The 12,280-nt window shown below is 40.3% G+C and overlaps 1 protein-coding gene across 1 annotated transcript; it reads right to left on the reverse strand.

The window, feature by feature from the left end:
* Nucleotides 1-1,065: 1,065 nt before the first annotated feature.
* Nucleotides 1,066-11,709, reverse strand: POLR2M (RNA polymerase II subunit M). Its single transcript, XM_023228601.2, has 4 exons — nt 11,314-11,709; nt 8,900-9,547; nt 6,087-6,291; nt 1,066-4,065 (listed from the first exon to the last, which is right to left on the reverse strand). The coding sequence occupies exons 1-4, from the start codon at nt 11,424-11,426 to the stop codon at nt 3,922-3,924; spliced, it is 1,110 nt and encodes a 369-aa protein (XP_023084369.1). The 5' UTR covers nt 11,427-11,709; the 3' UTR covers nt 1,066-3,921.
* Nucleotides 11,710-12,280: the final 571 nt, after the last annotated feature.

Genomic DNA, 12,280 nt, shown 5'->3' on the forward strand with positions numbered 1-12,280 from the left:
AGGATTAGTATGCAGAATATATCCTACAAATCAGTGAGGAAAAAAACAGCTGACACAACACAATGGAAAAACAAAAAACTCGAATGGAGCTCAGTGCGGTGGCTCCTGCCTGTAACGTCAGCTACCCAGGAGGCTGAGGCAGAAGTATCCCTTGAGCCCAGGAGTTAGAGGTTACAGTCAGCTGTGACCATGCCACTGCACCCCAACCCAGCCTGGGCAACAGAACAACTCTCTCCTAAAAAAAAAAAAAAAAAAAAGACTTGAATGGGCACTTTTCAAAAGAAGAAATCCAGTGCCCGATAAACGTAAGAAAATGCTCATATGCCATTTCTAATCAGAGAAAGGTAAAATAAAACCACAATGAGGCCAGGTGTAGTGGCACACACCTGTAATCTCAGTACTTTGGGAGGCGGAGGCAGGCGGATCATGAGGTCAGGAGATCAAGACCATCCTGGCTAACACAGTGAAACCCCGTCTCTACTAAAAATACAAAAAAATTAGCTGGGCGTGGTGGCATGCGCCTATAGTCCCAGCTACTTGGGAAGCTGAAGCAGGAGAATCATTTGAACCCAGGAGGCAGAGGTTGCAGTGAGCCAAGATCACACCACTGAACTCCAGCCTGGTTGACAGAGCGAGACTCCATCTCAGAAGAGAGAAACACACACACACACACACACACACACACACACACACACAATGAACGCCTACTATATAAACATCATATTGGCTAAAATTAAAATCTGGCAACATCAAGTGTTGATGAACAAGCACTCATACATCATGAAAGCAGAGGCGGGAATATAAAATTTTAAAGGTATGCATACCTTATAACTGAGCAATTTCACTCCTAGGTACACATTCTATGGAAACATGTTTATGTGCACAAAGATGCTCACTGAAGCATTACTTATAATAGCCAAAAACTGAAAATCTCAAAGTACTCATCAAAGTGGAATAATAGTGGTATTAATGAAATGGCACATTACACAGCAATGAAAATGAATGAAACACACCATGTGACATGAATCTTAAGTGCAATGTTGAAAGACACCAAACACAACATACAGTATTATTCTATTTTTATGTAAGTCAAAAGTGAGCAAAACGTGAACCATACTGTTACACAAACAACTGGTAAAATAATTCTTAAAAGGACAGAGGGAGAATTTAAGTCAGGATAGTTACCTCTGGGGTAAAGAGTGAGTGTCAAGAGGGGACACAAGGAGATTTTGGAGTGCTGGCAGGACCTCCTCTGCATCTGTTGTGATTACACAGCTGTTGCTTTACCCATTAAACTCTGTTTTAAGTACTTATTTGTAGGTTATATTTCACAAAATTTAAAAGAACAAAGGAGAACCTGTACTTCCAAATATTAACACCAATTAAAGCGATAATTATTGACAGTGTGGAAAAAACCCAGAAGGCCGAAAAATTGGCCTAAGATACAAAAGACATAAGAATTTAATATTCTATAAAAATAGCATTACGAATCAGAGGGGAAATGGTGGTTTCAGATACTGAACCAACTGGTAAACTCTTTGAAATAAAATCAAATCCCTACCTTATATAATATACCCAAATACATTTGAGATGGATTAAAAATTTCCTTTTCACCCCAAACTTGTACTGATTTAGTTAATGTATATAAACAAAATTTAAATTCCTTATAAAGACAGGTGTAAAAGTGAAATAAGAAAACACTAGAAGAAGATAAGGACATTTATCCATTCTTGGATTACAAAAATAGTTTCAAGCACATACACAAAGGTAGACTCCTAAAGAAAACAACTTCTACACTGAAATATCACAAACTATGTTAAATGACAAGGCTAAAAAAAAGTTACAATATATGACAAAGGATGGACATTCTTAAGAACTTGTAAGCTAAAAAAAGAGCAAATTCACCAGGTAACAGAAAAAATATGAATGAGCAATTCTCAAAAGAATCAATACAGAATGGCCAATGAACGTGAAAAAAAAACACAACCTTCACTAAGTAATAAAATACAAATTTTAAATGTAGCCCTTTTCTGTAATTATTCAATTTGCAAAGATTTTAAGTAGTAATTTTCAATTCTGAGCGTTGGATATATTGCTAATGCGAATGTAAATGAACATGATCTCTGCAGTGAGTGATTATATATAAAGATTCTCAAAAACACTTTCACCTAACAATTTCATTTCTAGAGCAGTCTCTTCTGGAAATAAGTCATTTTGTATAGATGTGATTATTTTAAGATGTTAATCACATCACTATTTACAGATTACATTATAATAAATAATTAAATTGCTGAATAGGAAATCAGTCTTAAAGTTATGGTATACCCATGAAATAAAAGATCCTACAGCTATCTAAAAAACAAGATATTTAATATGGGAAAATGTTGACAACATATAGAGCAGACTACAAAGCAATGTACATTATGATTGCACTTTTGAGAAAATAAATGTATAACTATGAATAGAAAAATAAGTAAAACCACAACATCAAAATGTTAACAGAGGTTATCTCCCTAGGTGAAAAGATTATAGGGAACTGTGTGTCCAGGCACATGAACTCTTCCGTATCATCCAGCTTTCCAGAAATAACATCAAATTTTATGCTGTGAAATCATTTACTATTACTTTTAAGAACTAAAACTAATGAGACTCTTAGATCAGTATACTTTTCACATTTGCTTGAAGTGGGTGAGGACTGAAAGCAATAACTACACCCGGAAGCAAATGTGAACAGTCTTTTTCAAAAGTAAAAGTTGTATTTAATTAAGTCCCAGTAAAACATCACCATTAGCAATCGAAGTTGTTCTAATTAATATTTTATTCTTCAACACTTTTAAAGACTCCAATATATTAGACAAAGAATTTTTTGATAATGTAAGTTAATTTCTCTGGACAACCATATAATCCTCTAAAATGACATGAACATTTATATATGAGACTGAAGTTTCTGCAGTCTATATCTGCCTCTTTGGGGGAAAAAAAGTAAAGTACTGACAATTTTAACAACAACAACAACAACAAAATGCTTTCCTTACCAAACATTAATGTTCTGTACATAAACCTATCATCTGCGACAGCAAGGAACTCAAGCCAGGTGATGCACAAGCCTTCACCTAGCTCAGTTAGCTTGGACTTTTCCTGTACCAGATTTGCCTGAAGTAACATGAGGTTATTTAAAAAGACCTCCACCTAGGCTGCAGTGAGCCAAGATAGTGCCCCATTGCACTCCAGACTGGGCGACAGAGCAAGACTCTAAAAAAAAAAAAAACCAAACCAAACAAACAAACAAAAAAACCTCCACCTTCCAGCATATACTCAAAAGGGAACTCCTTCCTAATCAGAAGAGAGAGAACATTCTTCCTAACGGAAGACAGAAAAAGGAGAAGAGCATTTGTTAAGCATTCTCCATGCATGTCTTCCTAAGTATTTCACATCCAATGTCTCAATAACCCCATGCAAACATGCATACAATTCTTTAGACTGCTCCCTTCATTACCCAAAAGAGAAGGGAACTATGTCTTCCTAATTGATTTTGGGTGCCTGGAACTAAGTATTTCACTGAAAGACATGTAATAAATGCTATTTGATAGTTAAGAATAAGGAAAAAAGCAAAGTTATCTCTTTTCATTTGGTTTAAAGAAAAAAAGTATGTTCTACTATATACTAAAATATCAGACCAATACACAATATATTGCAAAATTTTAATACCATGTGGTTAAACACAATATTCAAAAATTAAACTTTTCAAGCACATGAAAGTCATCTTCTGAAAGACAAACTAGGGTTTTTTTTTTGTAACTACCTTTGTGTAACTTTATAAAATTACTTCCCTCAACAATATCTGACACTGCTCTTGATACTAGTTAGAAAGTCTGATGTAAGATGATGACACCTCAACGTCAGTGATTTAGGAGATTATCTTCAGAATTCATCAGAGGACCAATCGTCATCTTCATCCCTTACTTCTTGGTATCTCCCTGAAGACTCCCCTTCTGGATTATAACTCCGCATTTTAATATTCAGTCTTTCAGCTAATTTTTGCGCTGCGAGCTTTGCTTGCATCTCCTTTAAAACAAAGAGCAAAGCAAAAAGTTACACGTTCACATCTCTTCCTTTCAATTTTTCAATGGGAAGTTATCTAGATCAGCGATAGGAGGGGTACTGACACCTCACTGAGTGCTCCCTTGGGCAATACGAGCCTGTTGGCTGTGTCCTATCAGACCTAACTGGGTAATGCTTCTGACAGCCACCAGCCTGCTAATGTTGAAGTTACTGACCTCCATTAATATACAACATTACATTGAAATACATTCCTCTATATAAGAAATTGAGTAATCAGCTTAGCACTACAAGTTATAAATGCAGATGCATTAAATATGTGGGCACATGCACATATACACGCTCACATAACAATTTGACCTATCAAATGTCAAAAATGACTAATATTGTCTAGATTTCTACAACTGACAGAACCTTCTTCCCTAATAAAAATCATGACTTCTAGACTTGGGAATTACATTTCAATGGCCAAATGAAAATTAAGAAATTAACACTAAAAAGCTGACTATTCCTCTCCAATTAAAGTCCTACAGCAACTAGTATCTAATAAAAAGTCCAAGTAAATTTCAGACACTGGCAAAGTACCTAAAAACTGCGAAGGACTTCACCACCAACTCATGGTAGGTGGCAATGTCATTCCTAATTCCGTTCTTCCCTTTTCTCATGCTTTCTTGAGTTTCTTGATGTCTTCCTCTTCAAGCCATGAATATGGGTAAGTAAAAGTGGGAGCTATTACCTCTGCCGAGAGCACCAATTTAAAGATGAAGGGTTTAGTTCACCCTAAAACTATCTTAGGACGGGCGTTTAGGAGCCCAGAGACAATGGACACTTCCTCAATGCTACGGTCATAACTAGTCAGTGATTTTAATGCACTGAGAGAAAGAAATACGGGTTTTCTTTAAAAAGAGCACCTTGAAAATGCCAATCCATGCCAAGGCTTTTATGAAAAGCCAAGGCAGATTAACAGCCTGTTTTGCTGGGGTTTTTTTGAGACAGGGTCTCACTCTGTCACCCAGACTGTACAGAGTGCAGTGGTGCGATTGCAGCTCACTGCAGCCTCGACCTCCTGGGTTCAAGCAATCCTCCCACCTCAGTCTCACGGGTAGCTGGGACCACAGCTGCGTGCCACAATGCCCGGCTAATTTTTTTGGTAAAGATGGAGTCTAGCTATGTTGCCCAGGCTGGTCTCGAACTCCTGAACGGCCTGGTGTGATACTGGCTGGTACACTAGTACCTGACTAAAATCTAGCTGAGCAACACCTAGGAAGTGAGACAGGATACTGTTCTCCTGGAGGCTAAAATTGTTACTAAATACTTCTAAACTGTTCTATTCCCCTGTGGTCCTTCACACTTATTTTCTCCCATGCCATTACTCTGTATACGAACTCTCAACATACAAGTTTAAAGTTCAATGCAAAACACATGGAAGCAAAGTGCTATGCAAAATTGATTAAGTTGCCAAAAGCAGGAAATACTTTCTCTTCACACGGGCCTGCGGATTATGCTCTGAAGCAGTGTCTCACTGTCTGCTGGCTATACAACATTATCCTCCCACTCCTTCTATGCCCTCCCCTGTACTGCAGGAGATGGAAGCCTGGGAACTACATCTTCCTCATTCTCTAACAAGGGGTCTGGGTTACAGACCACCACTGAGAAGCTGTCACATGGGTTTTACAAGGTGAAAGGGAGAGATGCGATGCTACTACTATCCTAACAGGAACAGGCAGGTACATGAGCTTCAAGACATGAAATTCTACACCAGTCTCCCCACATTTCCTGGCAAATCACCACTTTCATGTTGAAGGTAGCTGTGATCATCTCTAGCCATTTCCTGCAGTTCTAGCAACTTTATGACTCTCTGAAAACTAATGGCATAGGTCTCTGAAAACTGGTGGCATAGGTCTCAGCTCATGGAAGCACCTAATCCCCTCTGTTCCATTCCTTCCTCCTTGAACCTGGAGTAAATTCTGGCTTATGTAAGAGGCACCAAACAGACAGACAAGAAAAAATAATAATACTCTAAATACCTCATAATTCTGTTTCTGTTGTTTCTGAAGTGCCAAAGATTCTTCTATGGACAGCAGCTGCGTGGGCATATGGTGAAGTGGTAGAAGCCGAGCTGCTGTGATGTCATCAAGATGCTGCTTATCCCTGCGCCGCCGCTCTTCTGAGGAAATAGGAGACCCGCTCTTCTGACGATGACTAGACGAATCATTTTGTCGAAAAGGTAACCTGATGAAAGGAAAACTTGTGCTATACAATCAGACTATTTATAGACACATTTAAAACATTCACACAAATGGCCTTTACCTTAGCAATTCATTCTCCTCCAAAGGTAATAGTAGGCAGTTTACCAGTATTTATTGCTCTTACAAACAGGGGTGTGTCTGTGTGCATACAGGCTCTTTGCCTTTTCCTTCCTTATTCAAACCTTATATTTCATCTGGAGCTTTTTTTTTTTTTTTCATTTATTCATTCAAAGAACATTTGCAAAAGGGCTTATTGCCCAGTAGAAAGAAATAAACATGTAAAGTTTCAGTGCAATATAATATCAGAAGTACTATGACAGATATCTCAACAAGATACATTGGAACATAAGGAAATGGCCAGTTGTAGTGGGAGACAGGGAGGCTGTAAGAAAAGCTTCTAAAAAGCTTTGAACAGTCTTGGAATAACTGCTTACCATTTAAATAAGGAGAGAAGTGCATCCCAGCAAGGGGAGTGAGAGAAAGTACAGAAGGTAGAGAGTCTCAGCTTTTCTGGCTACGCAGAAAAGACAGCCAAAAAGAAGGCTGGGAAGTAGGCTGGGCCCAGACTGCAATGAAGAGTTCTCCGTAACAAATTCAGATTTCCATCTTACAAATTTCACTCTGGCAGCAGTGGAGACTGACTGGTAGTTAAGACTAGAGGTAGAAGAGGCCACAATTATAGCCCAAGAGAGATGAGAGTCTTCACTTCGACAGAAGATGAAGAACAATCATAGAGATGAAGATCAAAGAAATAAGTGGGTCTTCATGGCTAGCAGATATGGAGATGAGAAAAATGGAAGATACCTTAGGGGAAGAAAACAAAGAACCCACGTGGTGGTCCTATTAGGAAATACGGAAATTACCTTGGAAAGAAACAGAAGTTCCACTTTGTACATGATTAAGCTGAGGTGCCTACGAACACCCAAGTGGTCAAGTTTCATGGTTAACTGGCTATGCAAACCTCAAGTTCTGGGAAGATCTGGGATAGAGGTGGACAGTGGTCAGCCTCCAGCATCCAGGTGATACATGAAACCAGAAGAGTATGCAGAAGGAAGAGCAGAAAGGACCCAAGGACACTATCTGACCCCACCTTCCAACCTCCAAGCCACTTCTCACATGGAACCCTCTAAATCCCTGTCTATGGCCTAAGGACTCCTCAAAGCCCTGTCTTTCCTGTTCTCCTCTAACTATACAGAAGGCTTCCTGTCTCTCAAAACTTCCTGAATTCTTGGTAGCCCTCATCACTATTCCCTCATCTCTCTCCCACTCCCAGCTAAATGACCGTAATACAGAACTGGGATTAATGTATTCTTTGTTGTATTTATTGACTAGATGATGGTTCTAGTTTTCTAAAATGTCATCCTGGAAGTGAAGAAAGACACCTCACTGTACACAAGAGATGACTTGATCACATTAATGCAGTATAATCCTGATTTTCTATACAGCAGAAATAAAATGTTTTGCGGTTAAAATGAATGCTGGGGTAGAGTTAAAGTCTAACAAAAAAGAAGCATGTTTTAGGGACTTTTCACTAGAGATTTTCTGTTTTTCAAAGAAAGGTAGTAGTAATTTAACTTTCTATTTGACGTTACATACTTGTAAATACAGTATAGGAAGGTACCTTTTGACTTGAATGTTACATTTGCTGCAAGTAAATAGCAACTATTTTCAAAAAGACTTTACTTTTCCTGAAATTTCAGAAACAAATTTATGGCAACGAACTGATAAGGAGAGTTTTTGCCTATCCTGCCTGAATCTATTTTCACAGTTTTTCAAACTCTTCTCAGCTTCCTTCCCCCTGAAACTGTTATTATGCAGTTTAACTCTTTTCCAAGGGTGTAAACCTTGGGTCCTCATCTAGCTCTGAAACTCCCTGAAGAACATAGTGTTGTATTACATTATACATGTATACATTACAGCCATGTTTTTAAACTTGAGATATGACATCAAAAGGCAAAGGAGTTTAAGAATCTTGACTTCACTGTGTCCCCACAACACCTGCTGCTTGCTTACACTTAGTGAGCATACAAATAATTTTTGCTGGAAAGCCCATCAGCTCCTGCAATTGCTTCACCCTTAGTTCACAGACTAATCAAAGAGAGTACACTTTGATACTAATCAGAGTTGTACACTAAAAAATGGTTCTGGAAAAAAAGCAGTCATAATAAATTCTCTCCAACTCTGTTTATTATGAAATATTGGCTAAGCATCCTGAAATTTAATACTCCCCCAAGTGCTATTTAAGACCCTGTCAATTGTTTGGTTTCAAAACTAAGTATTTTTCAACATGAACCTTCCACTCCAGCCAGGCTGGTCTCAGTGTTTCCACAATATGTTCTTTCCTAACTACAAGTAGTTCTCATACAAAGCCCATGGAACTTAGAGCATTCTCCTGACTTATTTAAGAGAAAAGGTTTTATTATAAGTTGCCCAAGCTGGTCTACAATTCCTGGACTCAAGCTGTCTTCCCACCTCAGCCTCCGGAGTAGCCTAGAACTACAGGCAAGCACCACCACACCCAGTTTCTCTTAACTTTTTGAGTTTAACAAATATCATGTTCCTGTTATAGGCCTGTTTCCGATGGTACTTACACATTGGTTTTAAATTTATGCAGCTGGGGCACTGGATTTTTGGCTCGCATTTCTAGCACTTCCATGTAATGAGGCTTCTTCTGAGTCCCACTAGAAAGGTCTGTCAAGTTCTTAGTACTTGCATTTTCTTCTGACTGTTGTTCACCTTGGTCTGCAATGGTGATCCTCTGTAACCTGTCAATAAACAGGTTGTCAAAGCTGCTGGAAGTATCTTCTGCTTGACTTGAAACACGATGCTGCGGGTGATGCTCACTAGCTTCAGATGAAGGCGGTACCCTGTCTCTGTTGCTGGAAGCTGGGCCCTTAATCACTGTGTACTCAACCTCTGGAGTCTCTCCATCACCTTCATGAGTAGGATGTCGAAGTCCCTGGTTTTGTGAGGTTGTTTTAGACGACTTGATATTATCTACAGAGGAACACCCAGGAACTAGTGATGAAGTATCAAGTATCGGGTCAGAATTCTGGGCCTTATCTGTACCCACATCAACTTCTGCAATTGCTTTTTGCCTTAGCTTACAGTCTAAACTAACAGGGTGAAACAGTTCACTTTTTCTTCTAACTTCTTCATGTTCTGCAACAGCAGCTTTCAGTTTGGCAACAGAGTCAAAGATCTTTTTACCTTTGTCGGGCAATTTGCAAATGAATTTTCTGTCAAATGGAAAAGAATACATGCACATTACAGCCATGTTTTTAACTTGACATATAACATTAAAAAGGCAAAGCATTATCTTCAAAGAAAGAAAAGCTGATTTTTAAGTCAAATATCTGATTTCTAACCGTCCCAAAACAGGAATAAAACAAATAAGACAGTCATTATCCAAATAGCACAACAAACAAGGGAATGAAGAAAGAATAGGGAATCTATGCCTCATTTGTCTCAGCAAATTAGAATTTCGGCAAAAGTATTTTAAGCATGTAATAATCACATAAGACATTCCAAGAACCAGCAGTCATTAAAGTGCAATCGCCACAATTTGAGGATGGGGTGGAGTGTGGGGATGGGCCTATTAGGTTAAAACTACTTTCATAATAATACTAAGATGTTATTTCCCTCTCATTTTCTCACATGGGTACGGCAGAGTTTTCCACAGGCTACATGACATGTGATGACATCATTGTTCTAGAATAGAATGTGTGCTTGTGTATACTTATGTTTTAAAGACTTCAGCTGTATTTCTGATAAGTAAATAAACTTCACTAGACAGAACACATAAAATAGCTCTTTGGGATGTCAAAAATTCTTAAAGTATAAAGGAGTCCTGAGACCAAAATGTTAATTCACTGCTATAGATTAAAAACCTATTCTCACAAGGTCAAAACACCTGCCTTGATCCCAATCAATTATTTATTTGTCCCTTTTGCTGGATGACAGTGTTCCTTTTTTGATTCTCTTTTCTTTAATTATACAATAAATGGAGAGAAAAATCTTAGGTCTTTTGTTCTTTTTGACACTACATTCACTCCCACAATTTCAACTATTAACAACACTCTACAGCTGAAATTCCTATGTTTTCCATATTTTTCAAGAGTTCTCTCTTTCTTGAGCCTAATGACAACTTCTCCAGGTTTTAAGTGTTTGGTTTTCAATTAGTCAAATGTCTGTCCTGCTCTCCCCTCAACTCTGCACACCTTACGTAAAATCAACCATGGATCTATTCCTCTCCCTGAATATTCCTATTTTTGCTAGTGGTCTTCCATACAGATTGGAAAACTCAGCCATCTCTGTCAACTACATTTAAATGACTCTATGCTTAAAAGTTCTCCCAATCCCTTCCTAGTTCACTTTCTTACAACTGTCTCGTGGGGAGCCTCTCTGACAACAGCCATCTACTGTCTCCCGCTTTTTATTCCTTCAAACCATCTTTTGCAACAAGCTGCTAAACAAAGCTGCCTAAAAAACAAAATCACTTTTATCACGTGGCTCCCTTGCTAAAATCCGTTAAATCAACCAGTTGAATGAGGGTCGAACTTTCCCGGCCTAATAAACCCCTCTTCATATCCCACTCTTCTCATTTCCTACGGTTCCTGTAAGCGTATAATCCAGAGATGAAGCTGACAATTTGTTATGGGTTAGGGGTGCGGGCGACAAAAGGGTTTAGAATGAAGACTCTTGCTTCACGGAACCAACACAATCCCCGGGTAAATAAAACCAACGAGGGGCTACCAATTGCCTGCAACGCTAGGTAGCCGTTCAGTCCGAGCCATCCTCGCAGGCATACGTGCCTGGCCAGGAAGAGACACGGCTCTGCGGCAGCAAGCCCTCCGTCCACTCGCCCGTAGGACTGAGGCGAATGTGACTGAGGCAAGGTCACCTTCCAGGGAAGGAAACAGAGTGGGGGAGGGGAGGGGAGGGGAGCGCCCAGGGAGCTCGAGCTGAAGGAGCCTGGCGGAGACTCCGCGGGACCCCAGCTTACTCGTTGCGCAAAAGTCTCTCCTGGCGCTTCAACATTTCCCGCAGCTCCACCAAACTCCGCTGCCCCAAGTCCTCGGGAGCTTGGGGCTCGAAGCCGCGGGGCAGCGAGGACATTCTGCACAGGCTGAGGCTGGCGCGGCGGCGGGCACTCGGCTTCTTCGGCAGGCCCAGCTGCTAGCGCCGGATCCGCGGACTGCGGTGACTCCGGGGCTCGAGCGGGAGTCGCCATTTTCCCGGAAGAACGGGGTCTTCCTCGAGCCGAATCGAGCTTTATTGAAATGCCGGAAACAAACACGGACCGGGAGAAGGGGGCGTCCGGAGGAGCGCTAAAGGGCGGAAATTACGTCGGAGGACGCCGGCGCCTCGGCTTGGCGCCTTTTCCCCTCGTGTGAGCATTTATCCGGTTGTCAGCAGTTCATAGGTTTATACAAAAAGTATTTGGCGCCAGCGTGACCTCACCAAGCACTATGTGTTAGTCAACAAATAGCCACGTCCTCTGTTGTAGTTGGGGTTTACAGAGTTGGCGCGGGGGCCGGAGGGACGGAGAATCAAATAATAATATAATAGTGACGTTGGGATGGGCACCTGGGAAGCTATCTCTGAGAAGTGAAATACAAGTCGAAACCTGAAAGATGAGTTGGCCATTAATAAGGTAGAGGAGAGTGCGGGACAGGATTTGGGAGACTCCGGCCTGTGTGTGGTGCCTCCTAGCTCAGCTTAGGGACGTCCTGGAATGTTAAAGTTGGAAGGTTCCTTAGAATCAGCGATTCTTTTCGGGGCTCAATGCATTTGGAGCAGGACTTCATTTGTGGCACTGCCTCAGGCATTGTTAAGACATTTGGTGTTTCTGGCTTCTGCCTGCTAGGTGCCATGGCATTCCCAAGTCATTGCAAAAATCCAAAATGTCTCCCCCAACATACATTTCCAAAGGCCCACAAGAGGTGATGAGGGAGTGGGAGCAGCTGTAC

This window comes from Piliocolobus tephrosceles, chromosome 6 (genome assembly GCF_002776525.5).
Source record: "Piliocolobus tephrosceles isolate RC106 chromosome 6, ASM277652v3, whole genome shotgun sequence".
Taxonomy (NCBI): domain Eukaryota; kingdom Metazoa; phylum Chordata; class Mammalia; order Primates; family Cercopithecidae; genus Piliocolobus; species Piliocolobus tephrosceles.